This window comes from Protopterus annectens, chromosome 3.part0 (genome assembly GCF_019279795.1).
Source record: "Protopterus annectens isolate FY-2018-M chromosome 3.part0, PAN1.0, whole genome shotgun sequence".
Lineage (NCBI taxonomy): Eukaryota > Metazoa > Chordata > Ceratodontiformes > Protopteridae > Protopterus > Protopterus annectens.
Window position 1 is genome coordinate 807168442 of NC_056731.1, and position 27829 is coordinate 807196270.

Sequence of the window (27829 nt, forward strand, 5' to 3'; positions counted from 1 at the left end):
CACACACACACACACACACACACACACACACACACAAGTAATTAACTAGACAGATAAATATTAACCGTGGCAGAAAAATTCTGTCTAAAGACACACTATATCAATGATAAACAGACTATACTAAAAAAAAGACAGCTGCAATTTGACAAACACACTAACCTTATCTAAATTCTAAACTAAGCACACTCTAAATAAACCTTACCTAAATTGTCTATAAATTGTGACAAAAGGTCACTAAGAAAGCACACTCTGAGTATAAGATAAAACACACTTTAACTAGGCCTAGAAAAAGAGGCCAACAAGATATTAGAAAACACACTAGGGAAAGGGAACTATACTATTAAGCTAAAAGAGCTTATAAAAGTACCTAAAACTACTATCTATTCAAATACTAAAAATATTAATAGAAATATTTATAAAATATTTGTAAAATAAAGGTTTTACTGGGCCGAGCTAGTGTGATCCTTCTATCTGTTGTAGCGGCAAACTAGATCGGAGGTAACTAAGTGCATCATGAGATAGGGACTTGGCTTTGAGCTATTTGAAGACCTAGAGCTTTGTAGTAGGCTGACTCGAAGCAAAGGGATCAGCTCCGAACCCATCAGTAAGAATGAAACTAGATCGGAGGTAACTAAGTGCATCATGGGATAGGGACTTGGCCTTGAGCTATTTGAAGACCTAGAGCTTTGTAGTAGGCTGACTCGAAGCAAAGGGATCAGCTCCGAACCCATCAGTAAGAATGAACGGCGAGATAGAACAACTTCACATTAGGTGTTTGTCATTGCAACAGACAATGTTCTCACAAAATGTAAAATGTATGTCAAGGCCAATGCACTTAATGAATGCAACAATAATTACTGAATTACCACAAATCTTATGATTAACATTACAGAATGGGGAAAAACATGAAGTTGGGAATACTACAATGTGTCTTAATCAGAAATACCAAACACACAAATTAGAGGGAAGCTATATAAAATCCAAACAAAACACAGCTTCAGGGAACGAGCCAATAGATATCCAAGTGTCAACAGATAAAAAACGCCGATGTAAAAACTTTGTAAAAAGTTTTTACATCGGCGTTTTTTATCTGTTGACACTTGGATATCTATTGGCTCGTTCCCTGAAGCTGTGTTTTGTTTGGATCTTAATCAGAAATATTGCCGCCATAAAAAGATGAACACCTCCAATACTGCTGCCTACTAATTATGTTGTACAGTTTCAGTATTACATATTTAAACCAAATATCCTCAAAATTAGTCAGTTCAGCTCTGCCTTACCTTAGCAGAAGTTCTTTCGGTAACTTTTTGTTAATGAGAGCCTCATCATTATTGGAAAAGACCTGAAAAAGCCAAATAATGGAAATATTTAAAGCTATACACACTTGCATACAACTATGGCTTGAAAATGTGCTGTATCTGCAAAATCAGACTTTTAGAAATAAAACTTTCATTCTTTATGTATAAAGAAACCAAAATCCAGGCATAATTAACAACACTCTAAGCTACGTAATAAAACGACATAACCAGAATTAATAGTAAACAATTAATTCTTTCATTAGTGTTTTGACATTTAAAAGCAGTTACTATTTTTCAGTACATACCCGTGGTGGTGGTGCTGCGGTAGCGTTGTCACCTCACAGCAAGACGCTGTCCGGTTCGATTCTCAGCTAGAGCGTCTTCTGTGTGGAGACATGCGTGAATGGGTGTACCTTCGTTGAAGGTTTGTGCGTCAGGCCTGGCAAGCCGGTACGTAAAAATCAACTGCCAATCATTAGCGGACCGGAGTTCCGCTGTGGCGACCCCTAACTGGGAAAAGCCGAAAGACACAAAATGTCAGCTACTTAAAGACACGTGCAGGGATACGAGAATACTAGTTATCAGGATTGTGAAGGATTTCCATAAGACTGTCTGTAACACTGATGACCAAGTAGTTTGTCTGAGCGGGCTACCAGCAGAGCAGGCTTGGTACTCTGGCCATCATCAACTTAATATTTTACTTGGCTATGAAATACAAATGAAAACCAAGCATTTTAACAATGTTTCACCCAGATGAAAACAGCTGTAGCTTTAGCTAAATGAAAGAAACAAGAACAGTATTTTTACTTTCACCCCTACTTCATTATTTATATAAGCACATCATATATGTACACACACATACATACATATTATATAAGCTCCATGGTAATTGAAGAAAAAAAAGTAAAGCCCAAAAAACTTTGGATCACTGCAGGTACACAAATAGAAATCAATGAAATAATACAAATTTGAAGAAAAAAAAATCAGGTGCTATGGCAATAATCATACATTTCAACTTGGAATCATCAACAATCTGGACAAAGGTCTATGAAAAGTAGATACAAATGGCCACAATGGATGCTGATTAACATAAAATTTGCATGCATAATTATCCAACCCCACCCACTTCAATGGAATTGTTAGATAATAGTATGCAAACGCAAATTGAAAAAGAGACAAAATATTAAATAACATAAGATATAACCAAAACAATAGTTTTATTTATATTAACATTTGAACTTATATCAAACTTTGAAATTGTATAAAACTTTAAAAAGCAATTTTCTGTTATAAAAATAAAATTAACTACACTCATAAAATTAAAATAAATATAAAAATAATGAATTCTAACAACTACACTTCAATATATACATAGGCAGTGTCTCATACTCATTTATCTTCTAGTAGTGGTAATACAGGACTATAATGACTGTCATTTGAATTCTAGACAATACAGTATAGAATATTCATGCTGACTGAATAGGGGGTGACGGACAATCAGGTAAGTTAGGGACACATTCTACATATTGCTAGTACAAATGTAGAAAACCATGATTCAGATTAGCAGGCGTTACCTGAATGGTGTGCAGTGTAACATTCAAATGTATGTCATTACTTAGTGAATTGAATTCAACACTCTATTTCCCAGAAAAAAAATGAACTGTATAAGAAACAGAGCAAAACCATGTGGGAGACGTCTGGCCATTATGCAAAAAACGGTATGGTGTGAGACTATGTTATGTGTATATACACACACACACACACCTTCACAAAAGGTACAAACACACACACACCTACTGCATGTCTTTAAAACTCATTCAACCACAGGGAGGAAATGCAGACTCTGCACAGAAGCCACTCAGGCCGAGAATCGAACCAGAGAACCTCTTGCTGTGAGTCGACAATGCTAACCGCTGCACCACACCGGCCAACAAATGTGAATTTTAAACCGCTGAACAAAGAAAGCTACAAACCACTGGAATGTTTGGAGTAAATACTGCAGTTATACATGGTATTACAGTATCTTTAAACACTCATAAAGGATAATATAATTGTTATATGACCTCCAAATAACATTCTGGAGGGAAAACATTTGCCATATAATTTCAAAGACTCACAAAGTTAAACAATAATCTGTCATATAAAAAAGCTTTTACTTGAAGTATATATATGGTGCTGTGTCAGTATGTATAATAATCTTACAAGTGTCTAGAGGTTTGGTAGTTTTTTTTAGCTAAAAATAAAGCAATAAATAAATAGTCTGTACACTGTTGACAATGTGGGTATCACCAAGATAATGCTGCCTGCTTACATCAAATTTAAAGACTGCATGCGATAAACAAAAGTAGGAAAACTTGCTGTCTGCTACATAAATAATTTCACACCAAAAATTTCATTTGATGGAATTTGTAGTTAAACAGTTAATTATTAATATGATTAGTCTCATAACTACCAAATAATTTACATTTTGATTATGACTGATGCACTAGTATATAAAATACTCAGCAGCTCTTTACTGCAGAAACTTTAAGCATTTTATTTATACAGATGTCTTCCCAGGAATACAATAGAGAATGGAAAAAGTGTGTCTAACACTCCTGTAATGACATATTTTCTCTTGGTATCTTCAAAAAAATTGCAAGTAAAATTTTTAGAATCTTCCAGAAAATTGTACATTTTCCACAGTATTTGAAAACTGATGAATATGAAATCATAAAATACTATGAAGAAACAGAATGGTGAAAATATGCCTAAATAAACTTGTGTAGAAGATGTGGGCAAGGATTCAGAAAAACCTCACCATAGGGTGTAAACAGTTGTGGTCAAAATGAGCAGTTTTTGTGATTGTGGAAACTGTGATTCAGAGACATGGTTAGCTGTAATGAGGAAAGACCACATTATTGACTAATTTGCTTGGTGTTAATCACTATTTCTAAAAAGTACTTTCCTGCATAAATCAGCACTGACTATCCTAACTGCAGCTATACTTCCTCCTTCACTCTTCCACACAAATGCACACACTGAAACGCAGTATACACACACAAACACACTCACCTATACCTCTCAAGTGTCCTTGACTTTACAGAACATCCCTAAATTCTCTCTTATAAACTGCCCTATCCCTCATAAATCATGGATGATTGGAATCAGTCAATAAAGACAGGCAGAAAATGTCTTTGTTCTATTTAATAAAGAAGTTATGTACTCACCATAATTAGAAGTTATGTCCTTACCATAACGTTCCATGTGGAGTGTTCATCTCGCCTTTGTTCTTACACCTGGGTTCGGAGCCGATCCTCGGCTCCGTGTCGGCCTCTTGGCAAGCTCTGCATCGAGAAGAAGCTCGAGACCAACCTAACTCCCACAATCCCCCTCTGCCTTTACCTCAGATCTAGTTTGCAAGCAAACCAGAAGTCAACAGAGAGAGTAACACATTCATGCCAAAAACAACATAACTGAAAGAAACATATACATATATATATATATATATATATATATATATATATATATATATATGTATACATATATACACAACAACTGCGTAATGCAGAAGCAGGAGAAACCAAACCAGACACCAAACTGGACGTTCTTCCTGAGGGTGGGAGGGTGGGAATGTAGAACAAAGGCGAGATGAACACTCCACATGGAACGTTATGGTAAGGACATAACTTCTAAATGTGAGAGTGTTCAATCTCGCCGTTTGTTCTTACACCTGGGTAGCGTCCCTAGCTCCATGTTCCTGAGGAACTCACGGGAGAACGTTCTTGAGCACAGTGGAACCAAAGGTTGCCCTGTCCCTAGAAACCCTGTCTACCTTGTAATGAGAAATGAATGTATGTGGTTTAGACCAAGTGGCAGCTGCACAAATAGTGTCTAATGGTAAGCGAGCTGCATGAGCCAGGGATGTAGATACTGATCTTGTAGAGTGCCCCTTGGGTTTGACAGGTAAAGTTTGTTCCGAAGTAGCATAAACAAATATAATGCAATCAGTTAGCTATTTGGAAAGGGTTTGTTTAGTAACTGCTACACCTTTCCTGCTGTCCGCAAAGGCTACAAAAAGTTGATCTGTTTTCCTGTGATCCTTTGTTCTATCCAGGTAAAATCTAAGTTGTCTATGAACATCCAACTTGTGTAACATATACTCCAACTTATTGGAGTGGTTCTTGAAAAAGGTAGGGAGCTCAATGGATTGATTAATGTTATTAACGGAGCAAACTTTGGGAAGAAAGGAAGGATTAGTGCAAAGAGATACTCTGTCAGAGTGAAAGATCAAATAAGGATGTTTAATAGAAAGAGCCTGAAGCTCTGACACCCGCCTAGCATGTAATGGCCACCAAAAGAGGGTCTTCCACGACAAATATTTCAATGGACAAGAAGAGGCTGGTTCAAACGGTGGTAGCATCAATTTAGATAATAAAAGGTTCAAGTTCCAAGGTGATGTAGGAATTCTAACTGGTGGTCTAATATGGAAAGATCCTTTCAGAAAGGCCTTACAAAGTCTGTGAGCCATAATAGGAGCCCCACATTCTTCCACATGAAAGTTGGAAATGGCAGCCAATTGCACTCTCAAAGTGGCAGGAGAAGCTCCTTGGTGGAACAATTCGGTTAAAAACTCCATAATCTTATTTAACGGAGCTATAACAGGGTCCAATTGCTGTGTATTTGCCCAGTAAACAAAACGCTTCCATTTACTAGTGTAAGTCTTTGTAGTGGAAGCTTTATGAGAAGCCACTAGTATATTCTGAACTGCAGGTGAAAGAAGATCAGACCTGGCTAAGTAGGGAAGCGGAGCAGCCAAGCTGCTAGTTGGAGTGAAAGTAGCGAGGGGTGGGGAGCCCCTGACGAGTGGGTCAGTAGATCCGGCTCCGGGTCCAGGATCCAGGGTTCCCGAATGCGGTGTGCCAGAAGAAAGGGAAACCAGATTTGACGAGGCCAGAATGGGGCAATGAGGATAATCGTCCTTTGCAGGTTGTTGGCTTTCTGCAGAAACTTTGCAATCAGGGAAAGGGAGGAAAAACGTAAAGGAGACCCGGGGGCCAATCGTGAACCAGAGCGTCCCTGGGGACTTCCCCTGGAGGGGGTAATAGGGCAAAATAGCTCCTGCATTTGGCGTTCATTGGAGGCAAAAGATCGCAGCAAGGCTGGCCCCATTTGCGAAAAATCTCCTTCGCAACTGACTGTTTGAGGGACCACTCGTGAGGCAACAGGATTGCTCTGCTCAACCTGTCGGCTATGACGTTGGATGACCCCGGGATGTGCGTTGCTATCAGAAAGCGACCCGTGGACTCCGCCCATTGCCAGATTCTCATGGCCTCTCTGCATAGCTGATAAACAAACAAGGGGGAACCAAGTCTTATGTACCAGACTACGGACATGTTGTCCGTCTGAACTGCAATAGTCCCTAGAGGAAGAAGGGGAGCAAAGTGTTGCAACGCTAGAAACACTGCCCTCAACTCTAGAACATTGATGTGCAGATTGTACTCTAAATTGGTCCATTCGCCTTGGACTGTCTTGTCCCTGAAAGATGCCCCCCCACCCTATCAGGGAAGCGTCCGTGGTAACCGTAGCTGTCGGCGTGGGTAGCACAAATGGTCTTCCGCTGGAAAGATTGCAAGTCCGGAGCCACCAGGCTAGGTGTGATTTGCATGTGTTTGTGATTAGAATTTCGTGTGTCAGAGGTAGCTGTTGGAACGACCATTGTGCAAACAGTAGCCATTGGAGAACTCTCATGTGCAGTCTTCCCAAGGGTATCGCAATGAGAGAAGCTGCCATGAGACCCAAGACCTTCAGAACCAGCTTTGCTGGGGATTTTCTGGATGACAGAAGGAGAGATATGTGGCTTTGTAGTGAGGCTATCCTTTCCGGAGGAAGCCTTAGAACTAAACAACGCGTATCCAATTCTGCTCCTATGAATAAGACATGCTGTGATGGCTGTAGTAAAGATTTTTCAAATTTACGGAAATTCCGAGTTGAACACAAAGCTGAAGTGTGTAATCCCTGGCCTGAATCAGTTGACGCTGGGTGGTGGCAGAAAGGAGCCAGTCGTCCAGATACGGAAACACCTGGAATCCCAGGCGTCTCAAGTGAGACGCTACCACTGCCATGCATTTGGTGAAAACCCTAGGGCTGAGGTCAGACCAAAGGGCAGGGCTCGAAACTGAAAGTGACTGGCTCCCAGCCGGAAGGGCAAGTGATCCCTGGACGCCCTGGCCATTTTGATGTGGTAGTATGCGTCCTTCAGATCTATTGAGCACATCCAGTCGTCCTTCTGTAAAAATGGAAGGATCGATTGAAGCGTGACCATCCGAACTTTTCTTTCTTGACGAAGGTATTGAGTTTGCTCAGGTCCAGAATTGGCCTCCAGTCCCCTGTCTTTTTTGGAACTAAAAAGAACCTTGAGTAAGTTCCGAATCCTCTTTGGTCCGCTGGGACTGGTTGGATGACTCTTCTTTCTAGCAGCTTTGAAATTTCTATAGCTGCAGGGCCTCGCAGATGGGGCGCACATCTGGGAGTCTTTTCTGGAATGGGGGATAGGAAGGGTATTCTGTAGCCTCTGGTAACAACGCTTTTTACCTAATTGTCTGTTGTAAGACTTTGCCAGGCCTGAGGGTATAAAGCTAAGCGACCCCCGACTGCCTCCAGAGCAGGACAGTCGGGCCTCCTCTCAAGAGTGCTGGAAAGGTTTCCCAGGGGGTGTATCCCTGTCACCTTGGTTTTGCGGACCCCCTCTGCCGCCAGGGCGGCGTCTTCCACCTCTGCCCCCTCCTCTGCCTCTAGAGGGGGCATCACCCTGTGTGCCTGGGAAAGAACCTTGGGGTTTTCGAAACCACATTTGTCCACCACGTTGCCCTTTGGGGTACAGTCTGGATGGGGTGGAAAAACGGACTCCGACAGCAGACAGAGTCTTTCCCTCCTGCTCACACCGGGTAAGGGTCTCCTTTACTTTGGGGCCAAAGAGAGTGGCACCATCAAATGGGGCGTTAGTAAAGGAAGACTTGAAGGCCTCCGCAAATGAACATAGGCGCATCCAGGATTGTTTACGAAGAGCAATCGCTGAAGCTGCTGCCCTACTCGATCCTTCGGCTGCGTATGAGATCAGCCTCATGGACGAGTTCGCAATAGATGTAAGGGTATTGAGATGTGCTGTAACCTTCTCTGAGACAGCAGCATCTGTAGTACCCTGGAGGGTATCTCCCAACTCTGTGATTAGATCCCTCTGTAGCCGTGTGAAGTGGGTCAAATAGTTCAGGGATCGCATAGAAAAAGCCGCTGAACTAAAAATGCGCTTCCCATACCTGTCCATAGTCCTAGAATCTCTGTTAGGCGGATGGACAGATGAGGAAGATTCAGACATCTCCTTTTTCATGGCCGCTGCCACCACCATAGCCCACTGGCACTCCTTTGTCAGATAAGCCTTATCCTGAGGGGCAGTAATATATTTGTTAGCCTTTATAGGCACTGGCTCCACTGTCAGGCGTCTCCCACGCCCTTCGAGCAATCAGCTCCATCAACTCATCGAAGGGTGGAGTGACCCAGGAGGAGGAAGGGCGAGCACAGAATGCCTTCAGCAAGACTGACTCATCCTCAGAAGGGGGGAGGGATTGCCAATCACCTCTCTGCTTTAGGATCTCCAGGATGTCAGAAAAAGAGACATCCTCTGAGGGTGACTTTGGGGACCCTTCTGACTCATCCAAGTCAGTGTCCGATGTCAATGATTCTTGTGGAGAATCTAAGTGTCTCCTCTTACACAATCTTTTCCTCGAACTTCCTCGGGGCATCCAAGAAGCCTCCGAGGAAGAGGGGGCACCCTCCAGGGGTGGCTGAGACACAGGTGCTCGACGCTTAGATGTAGCCATGGGTGCAGAGGAGGATAATAAGAAGTTATGTACCTACCATAACGTTCCATGTTAGTTGTCTTCTCTCACCTTCTTTCTTGCTTGATGGGTTCGGAGCCGATCCTCGCCCGACTCGCACTTGCTAAGCTCGAGAGTCACTTTTACCAGCTCGAGGCAGCCCCATATCCCATGATGCAAGGCGGTAAGTACCCAGATCTCATTTGATGACAAAGGGCAATAGCACCAAGCATAAAAACACTTCCCAAAGGAAGAAAGAAAACTTACAGGATGGAAGAAGGACCAGGTCTGAATGGTCTTCAGCATAATAATTTCTTATAACAAGGTCTGTCCAGGCCTGGGGAAGGAGGGAGGGTCAAGAAAGAAGCCAGAGAAGACAACTAACATGGAACGCTATGGTAGGTACATAACTTCTTAATGTTAAGTTGTCAATCTCGCCATTCTTGCTTGATGGGACCAAGGCCCCTAGCACCTCTATCCTGGGTGGCTCAATGGAACAGACTCTTGAGGACTGTAGAGCCAAAACTGGCTCTGTCCCTGGAGGCCAAGTCCAATTTGTAATGGGAAACAAAAGTGTGAGGAGTGGCCCAAGTGGCCGCTGCACAAATAGTGTCTAAAGGAAGTCTAGCTTGAAAGGCTGTAGAAGTAGCTAAGCTCCTAGTTGAATGTGCTTTAGGTTTTGAGCACAGCTGTTTTCCCCTGAGCAGACAAATTTCAGAGATGACCGAAGAGAGCCATCTAGACAAGGTCACTTTAGAAACAGGAAGGCCTTTTTTATTATCCGCATAGGAAACAAAAAGTTGATCAGATTTTCTAAATTTTTTTGTTCTGTCCAAATAATATCTAAGTTGACGGTGGACATCAAGATAATGTAGTTTTTGTTCAGCTCTGTCTGAATAGTTTGGGAAAAATACAGGGAGATCAATGGATTGATTCAAATTGGTCTTTGAAGCGACCTTAGGCAAAAAGGTCGGATTAGTTCTCAAAGATACTCTGTCTTTGTGAAAAACCAAATAGGGGGGTCGAACCGATAGAGCATGAAGTTCAGACACCCTCCTGGCCGATGTAATAGCCACTAGGAATAAAGTTCTCCAAGAAAGAAATTTCAGGGAACAAGAAACAGCTGGCTCAAGGGGGAAGAATCAAGGATGTCAGCACTAAATTTAGATCCCACTGAGGAGGAGGATTCCTGATTGGAGGCTTTAGTAGGAAAATTCCTTTCAAGAAGGCCCTGCAGAGCCTATGGGACATAATATTATGATCTGCAACCCCGACATGAAAGTTGGAGATAGCAGCCAATTGAACTCTGACTGTGGAAGAAGAGGAGCCTGCATGAAAAATCTCTGCTAAGAAGTCCAGGACTGCCTGAACAGGGCAGTGAAAGGATCAATATTCTTGGCCTTAGCCCAATAAGAGAAACGCTTCCATTTGCTTGTATAAATCCTCCTGGTAGAGGATTTTAACGGTTACTATGATGTCTCTAACTGGGTTAGAGATCAAAGGAAGCCTGGCTAAGGAAGGAAGTGGAGCAACCATGCTGTGAGGTTGAGAGAAGGGATAGACCGGTGCAGCTGACCGGATTGGTGAATCAGAAGATCTGGCACTGGGTCCAGATGCCAAGGCTGCACCAAAAGGTGATGATGGAGGAACGGGAACCAAACTTGTCGAGGCCAGTAAGGGGCAACGAGAATCAATCTGGCTCTCAAAACGGTAGCTTTCTGGATAAATTGAGGGATCAGAGGAAATGGAGGGAAGGCATAAAGAAGTCCCTGGGGCCAATCCTGGGTCAGAGCGTCTCTGGGGGGATGGCCTGGTAGAGGGAAGAGACAGAAGAAATCTGGGCATTTGCTGCTTTGGGGAGTATCAAAAAGATCGCAACATGGACGACCCCATTCCAGAAATATCTCTTCCGCTATAGATTGCTTGAGAGACCACTCGTGAGGCATGAGGATAGCTCTGCTCAATCTGTCCGCTACAATGTTGGTTTTCCCAGGGATATGCGTTGCTACCAGAAACCGATGAGAGGAGATCGCCCATTGCCATAGTCTGAGCGCTTCTCGACACAAGGGGTAGGACTTGGTTCCGCCTTGTTTGTTGATATACCAAACTACAGACATGTTGTCTGTGTGGACTGCAATTGTCCCTACGGGAAGAAAGTCGTTGAGGGCTTGCAACGTTAAAAGCACTGCTCTCATCTCCAGGACATTTATGTGCAGATGGTACTCGAACGGCTGCCACGCCCCATGAACCATCCTGCCCTGATAATGACCCCCACCCGATCAGGAGGCATCCGTGGTGACAGTGGCTATCGGGGTACAAAGTACCTGCCTTGGTGAACCTGAGGAGATGTGATCCACCAAGCAAGATGATCTTTGCAAGTCTGTGTCACCAGAATCTGGTGACGATTGGAAGTTGTTGGTACGACCACTGTGTGAACAGCATCCACTGAAGAAGGCGCATGTAGAAAAGAGCCAGGGAAGAAGAGTAATGGCCGCAGCCATGAGGCCTAATACCTTTAGAACCATTCTGGCCTGTACTTTCTTGTTGGCCAGAATGATCCTGACATGACTCTGAATGTCTGAAACTCTTTGATCTGTAAGGGTAGCTGACATCCGAACAGTGTTTAAGTTTGCCTATGAAAGTAATAGACTGGCAGGGCGATAAGGATGACTTTTCAAGTTGATCGAGATGCCCAAATGAGAACAAAGACTTATTGTGTAATCCCTGGCTTGAATAAGCTGATGCCTGGTGGTGGCTGACAGGAGCCAGTCGTCGAGATACGGAAACACCTGGAAACCTTTACGCCCCAGGTGAGCCGTGACCACTGCCATGCATTTGGTGAACACTCTGGGGCTGTAGTGAGACCAAAGGGCAGGGCTCTGAACTGAAATGACTGGACCCCAGCCGAAAGCGGAGAAATCTCCTGGAGCGCCTGTGAATCTTGATGTGATAGTACGATCCTGAAGATCTATTGAGCACATCCAGTTGTCCTTCTGTAAGAAGGGCAGAATTGACTGAAGAGTGACCATTCGAATCTTGTTTTCCTCACAGACTTGTTGAGTCTGCTGAGATCCAATATTGGTCTCCAGTCTCCCGTCTTTTGGGGACCAAAAGAACCTTGAGTAGATTCCGGCTCTGGATGGTCTGTTGTAACTGGCTGAATGGCTCTTTTTTGCAGTAGTTTTGAGACTTCTAACTCTGCAATTTCCCTTAGACCGGGTGGTACATCTGGAAGGGAATTTGAGGGGAAAGGACTTTCCTCGAAAGGAATTATGTAACCCTTGGATATGATCGACTGTACCCAACTGTCTTGAGTGAGGGAATGCCAGGCTTCTGGGTACAGTGATAATCTTCCCCTGAGTATTAATTTGTTTCTTCTTTCCTGCAGGACTCTCTGGCTGAAAGAATGACATATAGCACAGGAGTCCTGCAGGTGAAGAGGCCCCAGGCAATAAGAAGTGTGACCGCCTGTCAGAGACATCTTCTGACAGCACGAGTCACACTTCTTAAAGCCTGAGATTCCTATCTTTTGACATGGTGTAACACAAGCACACACACACACCAGTCAAAAAATTTAAATTTAAGTATACCAAAAAGGTATAACTACAAACACACACACACACCCTAACGGGGGGGGGATGGGATGGGTAAAGTCTGACTAAAAAAATAATAAGAGACAGACAAATTTCTGTCAGAAACAGTTTAAAACTATATAAAAACTAACTATAAGGGGTTTTTAAGTTAAAAGGGGCTAAAATAGCGTATTAGTAAATCACTTACCAGGAGCTGGTAAAGGAGGACCTCATAAGCGAAGCGGCAAACGAGATCTGGGTACTTACCGCCTTGCATCATGGGATATGGGGCTGCCTCGAGCTGGTAAAAGTGACTCTTGAGCTTAGCAAGTGCCGAGTCGGAGCCGAGGGATCGGCTCCAACCCATCAAGCAAGAATGAAGGCGAGATTGACAACTTAACATCGGTCCTTTATGGGAAGGAGAAGCTGTTTCTGCTGACGTGGTTGTCTGAGTAGACAACACCTTCCTCATGAGGTCGAAGGCCCCAGGGTCCCGAGTTGAGGTATCTCCCGGTTCCGAGGAAATCGGAAGAATCCCCGAGACAGGCACCGAAGGCATCGACCCTGAGGACGGAGCCGAGTCGATCCGAGCAGAGGCCCAGAGAGGGAGCGTCGGAACCGAAACATTGGTCCGACTCTCAGTCCCGGATCCAAGGATGGATCTTCGCCCGAGACTCGGTACCGGTACTGACGGAGTCGAGGTGAACGGAGCCGACGAAAAAGACGGTTCTGGCACCGAGGGCTCCACAATCACCAGATCAGCTCTCCCGGCCCAAGACTGGATAGGTCTCGGAGGAGGAACAGGTGGAGATAAGGGAAGGCCTTCGAGTCTCGACACCAACTGGGAGGAGACAGAGATGAGTTTGGATAAGGCCGTATTCTCCATTAATTTCTGCACCACGCGGTCTACATCGGTGTCGGAGAGGGGCCTGGAAGAGCTGAAGGAATCAAGACGGAGCCGACCTCAACAGTGCCGGGGAGGGAGCTCACCGTTCCAAGACTCGAGGCTCGAACTGACAACAGTTCAACACTCGCCCAAGTCTGTGGAACCGGTGATCGAACTTTGACTGAAGTGCTCGGAGCCGATGACCTGGGCTCGACGCCTTCGATTCCTTCGAGGATTTGGATGTCTGGTCTGATGCATCCAGAGCCTCTTGAAAAGCAGGCTTCAAAAGCCTCTATCCATAGTTTCTGCGCATCTGTCATGACCCTCCCACTGAAAGAATGACAGATTGAGCAGTCTTCTTGCAGATGGAGAGGGCCAAGACAGTAGACGCAGGAACTATGATTATCAGTCACAGACATCTTCTGCCCACATTGGCAGCGTTTAAAGCCAGACTTAGCTTTCAGACATGTCACAAATTTAGGTACAGCTAACTGTGAAATAGTCAATATTATGTCAAGACCAGTAATTTTGTCTAATCCAGAAAGATTTTGTCAAATCCTGTAAAAAGTCAATCCAGTAGTCAATCCAAGTTAAAGGGTGGGGTAGGCCCCGAGGGAAAACTCTAATAAAGTATATAAAAAGACTTTATACGGAACCGAGAATTCCTCGAAACACTACTAACACACACACATAGTCACTTAAAGACAATTTTTTTAGAAAAAAATTTAGGAGAAATATAAGAAAATTATAAATCTTAGCTTGAGGTTGCTCGAGCTCATCAATCTGATGCGAACGTTGCAGCGGCAAACTAGATCTGAGGTAAAGGCAGAGGGGAATTGTGGGAGTTAGGTTGGTCTCGAGCTTCTTCTCGATGCAGAGCTTGCCAAGCGGTCGACACGGAGCCGAGGATCGGCTCCGAACCCAGGTGTAAGAACAAACTGCGAGATTGAACACTCTCACATCGTTCCATCTGAGTAGTTATACTTCATTTTCTGCAACCTGTGGGTATTTGGATCCATATCGGATCTGAGCCGGCAACATTTTTCAAGCATCTGCTCCAAGCTCCTCCCCTTACCCGTAATCCCTCATCTCCTACCTTCCCTCAGATCGAGTTTGCCACTATTCAAACTATTAGCAACTCAATAACAGCACTAACCTAGAACAGGTTCGAGGGAAGGAGGGCGGGACGGTTGCAGAAAATGAAATACAACTACTCAGATGGAACATTATGGTGAGTAAATAGCTTCTTTATCTGAAGTAGTTAACTTCATTTATCTGCAACCTGTGGGACAGAGTCCCCAGCTACCAAAACTCCTGGGAGGCCCTCATGGAAGGATATTCCTGAGCACCACAGAGCCAAAGGATGCTCTCCCTCTAGAGATCAAATCCAACTTATAATGAGAGATAAATGTATGTGACCTTGCCCAGGTCGCTGCTGCACAGATATCATCCAGAAAACCCTAGACCAAAAGGCAGCAAAAGTTGCCATAGATCTGGTAGAATGAGCTTTAATAGGACCAGGTGGGGACAGACCTTTATCCTTATAGACTTGCAGTATACATTGTGTAATCCATCTAGCTAAGGAGACTTTGGAAATGGCCTTGCCCAAAAAGGGTCTGGAAAAGGACAAGAATAACTGGTCAGACTTACGAAATTGTTTAGTCCTGTGTAAATAGAAACAAAGCTTTCTATGAACATCTAGCAAATGCAGCTTATATTCACCCTTGTTCTGGAAATTTGGAAAGAACAGAGGCAGATTAAACATCTGGTTAATATTTGATTCAGAAGCAACTTTTGGCAAGAAAGAAGGGTTCATGTGGAGCGAAACCCTGTCTTTATGAAAGATCAAGTAAGGGGGCACGGCAGACCAAGCTTGGATCTCAGAAACCATTCTGGCTGAAGTAATGGCCACTAGAAAAGCTGTCTTCCAGGACAGGAATTTCAAATCTACTGATGCTGCTAGCTCGAATGGGGGAGCCACCAACGCCCGTAGAACAAGGGTAAGGTCCCAAGGAGGGACGGAATCCTTAACCAGGGGATGTAAAAGAAAAGTACCTTTCAGTAAAGCTTTACACAATCTCAAAGAGGCCAGAGCATTCAGATTTTCACCGACCTGAAAATTAGATATGGCTGCCAGTTGTACTTTCACCATAGAGGAACTAGCCCCTTGTTGGAAAATATAGGACAAAAACTCCAACAATGCAGGAACTGGGGCTGTAAAGAGATTTAGGTTCCTCTGAGAAGCCCAAATAGAGAAGCGTTTCCATTTGCTGCAATAAACCTTCCTAGTGGAAGCTTTGTGGGATGCCACCAAAATATTCTTCACTGAAGATGACAGACCGGGAGTCCTAGCAATCAAGGGAACTGAAGCAACCAAGCAGTCAGCTTGAGGCTGCCCAGATCGGGCAGACTGATGCTCAAGGGATGAGAGATGAGATCCGGGCAGGGATCCAGAATCCGTGGAGGAGTTAGAGCATGAGACCAGAGGAAGGGGAACCACACCTGATGAGGCCAGAATGGGGCAATGAGGATCACTTTGCACCCCAGTCGGCAAGCTTTCTGAAGAAACTTTGGAATGAGAGGTAACATTGGATAAGCATACAGTAACCCGGGAGGCCAAGCAAGGACAACAGCGTCTCTGGGGGAGTCCCCTGGTAAGGGGATCAGAGCGAAGAACTCTCTGCACTTCACGTTGGAAAGAGATGCGAAGAGACTGCAGCAAGGGTGACCCCACGCAAGGAAGATCTCCTCTGCTATTGACTGTTTCAGAGACCACTCGTATGGCATTAGAATAGCCCAAATCAGTCTGTCCACTAAAATGTTGGAGCATCCCGGGATGTGCATTGCAATCAGAAACCGACTGGTGGAGATCGCCCACTCCCACACTCTCATGGCCTCGCGACAGGGAGGGTAAGATCTGGTTCCTCCTTGTTTGTTGATGTACCAGACAACAGACATGTTGTCTGCCCAAACTGCAATCGTCCCTGGGGGAAAAACAGCATGGAAGGCTTGCAACGCTAAAAGCACTGCCCTCATTTCCAGAACACTGATATGCAATCTGGTCTCAGTCTGGGACCATGTGCCTTGGACCGTCCTCCCCAAAAAGTGCCCCCCACCCGAGCTGGGAGGCATCCGTGGTCACTGTAGCTTGGGCTGGGGGTGTTATGAAGGGACAACCTGCCAAGATTTCCGGCGATTGGTGCCACCAGAGAAGAGAAATTTTGCAGACTCTGCTGATTAATATGGAATAGTCCATGGGGAGATCTAACCAAGACCACTGAACTGCCAGGGTCCACTGAAGCACCCACATGTGAAGGCGCGTACAGGGAAAGATTGAGATTGCTGCGGCCATGGAGCCTAGGGCTCGGAGAACATCACTTGCCGTTGGCATCCTGGGGCCGAGGATCAATGAATCATGAGCCCGTAGGTTCTGGACCCTGTCCAGAGTGAGAAAAACTTGCAATAGTAGAGTGTCCAGCCTTGCCCCTATAAATTCCAAAGTCTGTGTCGGGTTCAAGCGGGACTTGGAGATGTGACTGCAAGGTGACCATCCTTAATTTCTGCTTGGCTACAGTCAGGTTCAGGGTTGGCAGGTCCAATATGTGAGGTCCCCCATCTTTTTTGGCACTAAAAAGAACCTGGAGTAAACGCCTAATCCGGACTGATCGGGGGGACCGGTTCGATGGCCCAATTGTGAAGCAGCTTTGAATTTTTGTGTGCTGCCACCTCCCTTTGAGCGGGTGGAACATCCGGGAGGCACTTTGGTTGGACGGGTGGGGCAACGAACGGGATGGAGTAGCCTCTGGATATTATTTGGAGCACCCAACAGTCCGTCGTAATGGACTCCCAAGCCGTTAGGTGCAATGACAATCTTCCCACGACTGTCTCCAGAGTAGGACAGTCGGGCAATCCCTCAGGGTTGCTGCGCAGGTCTGTCCAAGAAGGTCTCCTTAGATCCAAAATTCCTAGGGCCCCCTCTGCCTCTGGGGTGGTGTCTGACTTGTCCCCCCTCTGCCTCTAGGGGACGAGTTGTCCTGAGTGTCCCGGGAAACCTGAGATTTTCAGAACCACATCTTTTTTTGCCCTCTCTGATTCCTAGAAAAGATCTTTGAGGGCTATAGAAGCGGACTCTGACGGCAGAGAGAGTCTTCCCGTCCTTCTCGCTCTGGACCAGGGAGTCACAAACTGTCTTCCCGAACAGGGAGGAACCGTCAAAGGGAGCATTTGTGAATGGCACCTTGAATGGGTCTGCGAATTGACAAAGTCTGAGCCAAGCATGCCACCTCATAGGTACGCCGGTCCCGGCCGCCCCTTCATTGGCATGGGAAAAAAGATGCATGGACATGTTCGAAACAGATTTCAGATTCGACATTTTCGTCGAGACAGCCGCTTGTCCTCTGGCGACAAAGACTCTGGGGGCGACACAGCGAATTCCATGACTAAGTCACTCTGGAGTCGAATGATATGTGCCAAATAATTCAGCGCTCATATAGAAAACATCACTGAAGAAAAGACTCGCTTCCCAAACTGAAACACCACCCTAGACTCCTTGTCCTGATGGTGGACCAAAGAACTTTCCTGTGCTAGTTCTCTCTTGGTGGCAGCTGCAACTACCATAGCAGCCACTGGGAATCCCTTGTACCAGGCCTGTCTGTCTGTGGGAGGAGAAAGGATCCTGTCCGGGTGTTTGGGTATTGACTCTATGATGTCATACTCATTCCATGCCCACGTATTAATGAGATCCACTAATGGATCTGCAGGAGGAGACACCCAGGATGTAGATGGGCCAGTGCCAAAGGCCTCCAAGAATACGGACTCATCCGTAGAGGGTTTTGGGGTTGACCAACTTCCCCTCTGGCAGAGGATTTCCATGGATGTCTCAAAAAGAGACATCCTTAGGAGGTGACCGGGGGAACCCTCACCTTCATCCAAGTCAGTATCTTCTGTGAGGGACTCTGTGGGGGGGGGGGGGAGTCCATGTGCCTCCTCTTACACAAGCGCTTATGGGTAGCCTGCTCAGTGGGACTCTCTGAAGAGGGCTCATAAGTCACGAGGGGTTCCACGACGGGATCCACCTGGGAGTCCTCTTGCACAGGCTGTCCCTGGGACAAGCTGATGGGAGTTGTGACCAAATCCACGGCAGCCTAGGCGGAGTCCAAGGCAATGGGATGGGGTCTCAATCCTTAGGAGAGAACCCTCTCCACCACGTCGAAGGCCGAAGGAAAGCACACCTCCTTAGCAACCAACAAGGAAGAAGCTCTCCCCAGCTCCATCATGAGGATCGGGGTCAAGGCCAAGGTAGCCAGGGTTCAGAAGGAATGGCTTGGATCTGACAAAGTCAGAGCCGAAGACACCTCTGTTCCCTCAGATCCGGCTCCCCGTTCTTGGCCCCGAGAGTTGCTCGGATCCGAACAAGTCTGATCCGAGGAACTCAAGGTAATTGCCGACATCGAGATTGGAGGAACCGTTGGCGCCGAACCCCCAGCTCCGAGGATCCTCAAATCCATAAACCCCAAAAATGCAGGTCGGATCAGGGAAGGAGAGACTGGATGGAAGAAGGGCATAGAGGTTCCCTCTCCGGCCGGAGAGGAGCCTAGCAAGACTCCCATTTGGATTTGGGTCCGAATTAACCTCCGCATCATCCTGTCCATGTCAAGCTCTGACAGACTCCGAGTCGACCGCGAAGAGGCGACCGACTCAGATCTGGCTGGTCGGTAAGACGACCTCGAAGAAGGCCTCTGGTCCAAGGGCTCTGTCGGCTCCGGGGAGAATCTCGGGGAGTGGAGCAGAGGAGAAGTGGTCCTGACAACTTTAGTAGGCAGACTAGGAAATGGCTCCCACTCTGGAGAATGCGGTGCCTTTCCCCTCTTTTATCCTTGTCTCTCTTATCCTTGTCTTTGTCCTTTGATTTTGTCCCCATCTCAGAAGGCTTAGAGGGATGTTGAGTCCCGGCCTGAGGGGGGGATTGGTCGGCTACTGGAGCCGATGTCGAGGTAGTCGAGTCCAATGCAGAAACTGGTAGCAGGCCCTTAGCTACCAGCTTTGACTTCCTTTCTTTCAATGCCCTAGGGTTGAACCCTGTACACACACACACACTACAAGGCAAAGATAGGTAGGGAACACCCACGCAAATAACACACACAGTGTGGCCATCAGCCGGTGAAAGCTTGTGGCCACACTCTGTGCATTTTGTAAAAGTTGGCTTTGGCTGCTCAGCCATCACCACACACCACTCAGTCAAAACTAAACCAACAAACACACACAAAGGACGGTTAGGCCTACACTACCTCACAAATCCTCATTTTTTAAACTACTATTTTTTTTTTTTTTTGACAGAAAACCGACGAATGACGAAGGGGAGGAAAGGGATGACCAAAAAACGACTACAGTCAAACACTAAATATATACCAAACAGTACCACTTACTACACCAAACTATAGAGACCACAATGGGTACGCATGAAGCGGCAAATGAGATCTGTGGGAAAGTAGGAGATGTGCGGGATTATGGGTAAGGGGAGGAGCTTGGAGCAGATGCTTGAAAAATGTTGCCAGCTCAGATCAGATATGGATCCGAATACCCACAGGTTGCAGATAAATGAAGTTAACTACTTCAGATATATTATTCTGTGCCATGTAAAAAGTTAAGCCCCTGGTGTTTAGGTGTTCCCCAGCTCGAGTATTACTTGGTTTGCTCATTAGTTTAGGGGAGTTTAATGGTGTAGTAGCAATCGCCAACACACATGCACACACACACTCTTAATCCTGCTTTACCTATCCCATAACTAACCCCCCCCCCCTTTATGCAGCCACCCACCTCTTAACTGCTGCCAGTGGAATCGCTCGCTTTCACTCTTCACTTTCTCTCTCACCCACACAGTCTCTTCTGCTTTCATACACACATTCACTTAACTCACACATGCAGAAGGAAACATACACGCATGCACGCTTTTGTTTATATTTTTTTTTACACTCACTAAACAGCTACTTAGCGAGTGTAAAATAATAACACGATCAGTCTCTCTATTACTATCCTACATCTATAGACCACACAGGACAAGGGCTATACCACAATCTCACTTTTAAAACAAATCATTCATTCCTACATTCAAAATCAATGAATGAAGGAGTGAAGAAACTGCACTCTTCCTTGCAGTTTTTGCCAGGTTTTTTAATAATTAAGATTCTGCCAACTGCATACAAATAGAAGTTATGTCCTTACCATAACGTTCCATGTGGAGTGTTCATCTCGCCTTTGTTCTTACACATGGGTTCGGAGCCGATCCTCGGCTCCGTGCCTCTTGCAAGCTCTGCATCGAGAAGAAGCTCGAGACAATCTAATACCCACAATCCCCCTCTGCCTTTACCTCAGATCTAGTTTGCAAGCAAACCAATCTATATAAAAGCACATTCATGCTTACACACATAACATATCTAAACAGACACATATAAACATATATGTGCATACCAACTATGTACACAGAATAACAGCAGTAGCAAAAATGCTTCTGGCCAGGCATCAAAGAACGTTCTTCCTGAGGGTGGGATAGATGAACACTCCACATGGAACGTTATGGTAAAGACATAACTTCTATATGTGATAGTGTTCAATCTCGCTTGTTCTTACACATGGGTAGCCCCTAGCTCCTTGATCCTGAGGAACTCACGGAGGACGTTCTTGAGCACAGTGGAACCAAAGGTTGCCCTGTCCCTAGAAACCTTGTCTACTTTATAATGAGAAATAAATGTATGTGGCTTAGACCAGGTAGCAGCCACAAATAGCATCCAGAGGTACTGCATGAGCCAAAGACATATCGATCTTGTGGAATGTCCTTTGGGTTTGTGTAAAAGGGTTGATCTGCAGAATCAGACATAGATTATACAATCCGTTAACCATTTAGAAAGAGTTCTTTTGGTAACTGCAAGTCCTTTCCTGCTATCAGCAAAAGCCACAAAGAGTTGATCTGTTTTCCTGTGATCTTTTGTTCTATCCAAATAAAACCTTAGCTGTCTGTGAACATCTAATTTGTGTAACATATACTCCATTTTGTTGGAGTGGTTTTTGAAGAAAGTGGGTAATTCAATGGACTGATTAATATTGTTAATGGAACATACTTTAGGGAGGAAGGATGAATTGGTTCAAGAGAAACTCTGTCAGAGTGAAAGATCAAATAAGGGTGCTTGATGGAGAGAGCCTGAAGTTCAGACACTCGTCTAGCAGAAGTAATGGCTACCAGAAAGAGAGTTTTCCAAGACAAAAATTTTAATGGGCAAGAAGAGGCAGGTTCAAAAGGGGCAACATTAATTTAGATAGCAACAAGTTTAGACTCCAAGGTGACGAGATCTGACCGTGGTCTAATATGAAAACTCCTTTAAAAAGGCTTTACAAAGTCTGTGAGCCATAACAGGAGCTCCACATTCTTCCACATGGAAATTGAAATGGCAGCCAATTGAACTTTTAGAGTAGCAGGAGAAGCACCCTGATGAAATAAGTCTGTTAAGAACTCTAATATCTTATTCAAAGGAGCTATAAAGGGATCCACATGGTGTGCCTTTGCCCAGAATACAAACCGCTTCCATTTACTAGTATATGTTTTCGTGGAAGCTTTATGCGGCCACTAATATATCCTGACTGCTGGTGACAAAAGATCAGACCTGGCTAAGTTGGGAATTGGAGCAGCCAAGCTGCTAGATGGAGTGACAGGAGCTGGGTGGGGAACCCCTGACGAGTGAGTCAATAGATCTGGCTCTGGGTCCAGAATCCAGGGTCCCCATGCAGTGTATTTTCAGGAAGGGAAACCAAATTTGACGAGGCCAGAATGGAGCAATGAGGATTATCGCCCTGTGTAGGTTCCTGGCTTTCTGGAGAAACTTCATATCAGAGGAAATGGGGAAATGCGATAGGAGTCCCGGGGCCAATCAAAACCAGTGCGTCTCTGGGGACTTCCCTGAGGGGGTAATAGGGCAAAGTAGCTCCTGCATTTGGCATTCATTGGAGACGCAAACAGGTCGCAGGAAGGCTGGCCCACGCGAAAAATCCTTTCCGCCACTGACTGTTTTAGAGACCACTGCGGTAACAGAATTGCTCTGCTCAGCCTGTCGGCTATGACGTTGGATGACCCCGGATGTGCGTTGCTATTAGAAAGCGACCCGTGGACTCGCCCACTGCCAAATTCTCATGGCCTCTCTGCATAGTTGATAGGACTTGGTTCCCCCTTGTTTGTTTATGTACCAGACTACCGACATGTTGTCCGTCTGAACTGCAATAGTCCCTAGAGGAAGAAGGGGAGCAAAGTGTTGCAACGCTAGAAACACTGCCCTCAACTCTAGAACATTGATGTGCAGATTGTACTCCAAATTGGTCCATTCGCCTTGGACTGTCTGTCCCTGAAAGATGCCCCCCCACCCTATCAGGGAAGCGTCCGTGGTCACCATAACTGTGGGTGTGGGTAGCACAAACGGCCTCAACTGGGAAAGGTTGCACGTTTGAAGCCACCAGTTTAGATCTGTTTTGCAAGTCTTTGTTATAAGAATCTCGTGTGTTAGAGGTAGTTGTTGAAATGACCATTGTGCAAACAGTAGCCATTGTAGGACTCTCATGTGCAGCCTTCCCAGGGGAATTGCAATAAGGGAGGCTGACATGAGGCCCAACACCTTCAGTACTAGTTTTGCAGGAGATTTCCTTGACAAGAGTAGAAGACGATGTGAGTCTGCAGTGATAATATCCTTTCTGGGGAGCTTCAGAATTAATTGACGGTGTTTAACTCTGCTCCTATGAACAAGATATTTTGTGATGGCTGAAGTAAGGATTTTCAAATTTACGGAGATCCCTAGGTGAACACACAGTTGAGGAACATAGTCTCTGGCCTGCAGTAGTTGACGCGGGTGGTGGCCAAGGAGCCAGTCGTCCAGATACGGAAACACCTGGAATCCCTGACACCTCAAGTGAGACGCTACCACTGCCATACATTTGGTGAAGACCCTGGGGGCTGAGGTCAGAGCAAAGGGAAGGGCTCGAAATTGAAAGTGACTGGCTCCCAGCCGGAAGCGCAAATGATCTCTGGATGCCCTGGCCATTTTGATGTGGTAGTATGCATCCTCTAGATCTATTGAGCACATCCACTCATCCTTCTGTAAGAATGGAAGGATCGATTGCGTGACCATTCGAACTTTTCTTTCTTGACAAAGTATTGAGGTAGCTTAGGTCTAGAATGGGCCTCCAGTCCCCTGTTTTCTTTGGAACTAAAAAGAACCTTGAGTAAGTCCCTAATCCTTGCTGGTCCGCTGGGACTGGCTGGATGACTCTTTTTCTAGCAGCTTTGAAATTTCTAAAGCTGCTGGCTCTCGAGATGGGGCGGTACATCTGGGAGTCTTTTCTTTGGAATGGGATAGGATAGGAAGGGTATGGAATAACCTCTGGTAACTACGCTTTTACCCACTTGTCTGTAGTTATACCTTGCCAGGCCTGAGGGTATAAAGCTGTTTAATTCCCCACTGCCTCCAGAGCAGGACAGTCGGGCCTCCTCTCAGGAGTGCTGGAAAGGTTTACCAGGAGTGTATCCCTGTCACCTTGATGTTGGACCCTCTGCCGCCAGGGCGGCGTCTTCCACCTCTGCCCCTCCTCTGCCTCTAGAGGGAGCATCACCCTGTGTGCCTGAGAAAGACCCTTGGGGTTTTCAAACCACATTTTCCCACCGCTGCCCTTTGGGGTACGGTCTAGTTGGGGTGGAAAACGGACTACAGCAGACAGAGTCTTTCCCTCTTGTTCACACCGGTAAGGGTCTCCTTTACTTTGGGGCCAAAAAGAGTGGCACCGTCAAATGGGGCGCTTGTAAAGGAAGACTTGAAGGCTTCCGCAAGCATAGGCGCATCCAGGATTGTGCAATCGCTGAAGCTGCTGCCCTACTCGAACCTTCAAGAAATCAGCCTCATGGACGAGTTAACAATCGATGTTAGGGTATTAAGTTGCGCTGTCACTTTCTCTGAGACAGCTGCATCTGTAGTACCCTGGAGGGTATCTCCCAACTCTTTGACTAGATCCTCTGCAGACGTAAATGGGTCAAATAGTTCAGGGACCGCATGGAAAAAGCCGCTGAACTAAAAATGCGCTTCCCATATCTATCCATCGTCCTAGAATCTTTATTAGGCGGATGGACAGACGAAGAAGACTCCGACATCTCCTTTTTCGTGGCTGCAGCCACCACCATAGCCTACTGGAACTCCTTTGTAAGGTAGGACTTATCCTGAGGTGCTGTGATGTACTTGTTCGGTTTCCTAGGAACAGGTTCCACTGTGTCAGGAGCTCCCACGCCCTTCGAGCAATAAGTTCCATTAGTTCGAGAAGAGGCGGAGTGACCCAGGAGGAGGAAGGGCGAGCACCAAATGCCTTCAGCAGAACTGACTCATCCTCAGAAGGGGGAAGGGACTGCCAGTCACCTCTCTGTTTCAGGATCTCCAAAATGTCTGAAAAAGAGACATCTTCTGAAGGTGACTTAGGGGACCCCTCTGACTCATCTAAGTCAGTATCAGATGTTATGGATTCCTGTGGAGAATCCAAGTGTCTCCTCTTACACAGTCTCTTCCTAGGGACTTCCTCGTGGGGAGCATCCAAGAAGCCTCGAGGAAGAGGGGCACCCTCCAGGGGTGGCTGAGACACTGGTGCCCGACGCTGATATGGCCGTGGGTGCAGATGAAGACAAAGGCCCTTTATGGGGAGGAGAAACTGCTTCCACTGATGTGGTTGTCTGGGTAGACAACACCTTCCTCATCAGGTCGAACGCCCCGGTCCCGTGATCAAGAGTCCCCCGGTTCAAGAAATGGGAAGAATCCCGACAGGCACCAAGGCATCGACCCGAGGACGGAGCCGAATCGATCCGAGCGGGAGAGTCGGAACCGACACGCCGGTTCGACTCGCCCCGGAACCAAGAACAGACCGGCCGCTCCAGACTCCACCGGTCCGACGGAGTCGAGGTGAGGGAACAGACCGAGAAAAGGACGGTTCTGGACCCGAGGGCTCCACAATCAGCAGATCAGCCTCTTCCGCCCAAAGACTGAATCGGTCTCGAGGAGGAATGGATGGAGATACAGGAAGGCCTTCAAGTTTCGACACCAACTGGGTGGAAACCGAAATAAGTTTAGAGAGGGCCAACAACTTCTGCACCACGCGATCCACATCGACATCAAAGTTTGGAGGAAGAACGGGTCGAAGGAACCAAGACGGAGCCGACCTCAATATGGCGAAGGAGGGAGCTCCATCACCGTTCCAAGACTCGAGGCTCAGGAGCCGACACCAGTTGAACACTCGCCCGAAGTCTGTGGAACCGGTGATCTAACCTTTGAAGAAGAGCTCGGAGCCGATGACTTAGGCTCCGACGCTTCGATTCCTTAGAGGACTTCGATGCCTGGTCAGAAGCATCCAAAGCCTCTTGGAAAGCTGGTTTCAGAAGACCTCTGTCCATCAGTTTCCTGCGCCTATCTGTCATGACCCTCCCACTAAAAGAGTGACAGATGGAGCAATCCTCTTGTAAGTGAAGAGGGCCAAGGCAGTAGACGGGAACTGTGGTTGTCAGTGACCGACATTTTTTGGCCACACTGACAACGTTTGAAACCAGACTTTGCTTTCTCCGACATAGTATAACAATATATAACTACAGAAAACACAGTCAATCCGAGTAAAGAGTCACAATCAGGTTAATGTCAAATCCGTTAAATTGTCTCAATATGGTAGATGTGAAGGCCCGAAAAAATACAAATAAGGTTAACGGTACCAAGGAATTCCGGAACCACAACACAATCACACTTGTTAATACAGCTAATATCAACTAGAATATATTTCTTAATAAAATACAACAAAAAGTTATATCTTAGCTTAGAAACTCTCAGCTAGCTCTCCCAACGATGCATGCAGCAGCGGCAAACTAGATCTGAGGTAAAGGCAGAGGGATTGTGGTATTAGATTGTCTCGAGCTTCTTCTCGATGCAGAGCTTGTAAGAGGCGAGGATCGGCTCCGAACCCATGTGTAAGAACAAACGGCGAGATTGAACACTATCACATCAATAAGTATGATCAGTCATCTGAGACAAGAATAATGATTCACACTATAAACATGTCAAAGGCAGCAAAACAAAATTGGGATTTGAAGGGGTCATTCGGGAATCCATGCTACCCTATTATTTCACCCCCCAAAAATGGGAAATACAGAGGAATTTGGTACAGTTGAGAGGTATGCCAGTAATACATGCTCCAAATAAAGAATCAGTGGCTTTCATGAGCAGAACTCGGTAAGAAATGAAGCAAAAGTAAAGCTTGCATATCAGTAAGAAATAGACTGATCTAAAAGAATGGATAAACGGGATGGTCACTGTTGTGACGAAAAACAAGACTGAATGTACTGATCCACAAGCTTGTAATAAAGTGATCAAGAAGGAACACTACAGCTGAGGAAGTGCTTCAACTCTGCCAAATGTCAAGTTCATTTCAGTACTAGATGCAAATCAAGGATTCTGGCAGATAAAGCTATACAAAGAAACCTCAAAGCTCCATACATTTAATAACACCACTAAGTACACTTGTATAAATAAACTTACCATAACAGTTCAAAAGATCACTGCTGCAGTAGCCTTAGCTATACAGGTTATACCTTGCCCAGGATATGACAGCCAGCTTCCAAAGCTTCATGGCACCTTCCATGTGCCCAGTTAGATTGAGGTGAGCTGACCAAAAAGACAGGTTTGAGCACTAAATCTGTCACAGCTTTCATGCCAACTGAGAAAAGGAGGCCAAGTAGTGAGAGGACATTGCTACAAAAACATACTACGTTCTACATATTGATCACTGATGCAGCAGCTTTAGCCATATGGGTAGATTACCATAACTTAAAAGAACTAGGAGGTTAAACTAAAGGTTCCAGGAGCTCCTGGAGATGGTACTAGAAAAGCCTGTGCTACACCTGGACAGCAAATCTAGGTCTATGTGAGAAGACCTATTTGCTGCTTCTAGACTACTTCTACAGTCCAACCCTTTCCAAAAAGCTCCTAGTAAAGTGCGCCTTAACCCTGCCTGGAATAGTTTTGTTGTGTTGGGAATAACAAAAGGTTATAGCCTGAAACAACTATTTGGAAATAGTCTGTTGAGACACAGGTTGTCCCCCCTCCTCACCTTCACAAGAAATTAACAACTGACCGGAAGTTCTGAAAGCTTTTATTCTGTTAAGCCAGTACC

The 27829-nt window shown here is 45.7% G+C and overlaps 1 protein-coding gene across 2 annotated transcripts in view; it reads right to left on the minus strand.

The window, feature by feature from the left end:
- LOC122796566 (F-box/LRR-repeat protein 2-like) overlaps nucleotides 1–27829 on the minus strand; it is a 1765375-nt gene that overhangs the window by 1534918 nt on the left and 202628 nt on the right. For both annotated transcript variants that reach the window (XM_044065149.1, XM_044065150.1), the window contains exon 2: nucleotides 1281–1342. In XM_044065149.1, the coding sequence (XP_043921084.1) occupies nucleotides 1281–1342 (62 nt within the window). The remainder of the gene's footprint in view (nucleotides 1–1280; nucleotides 1343–27829) is intronic.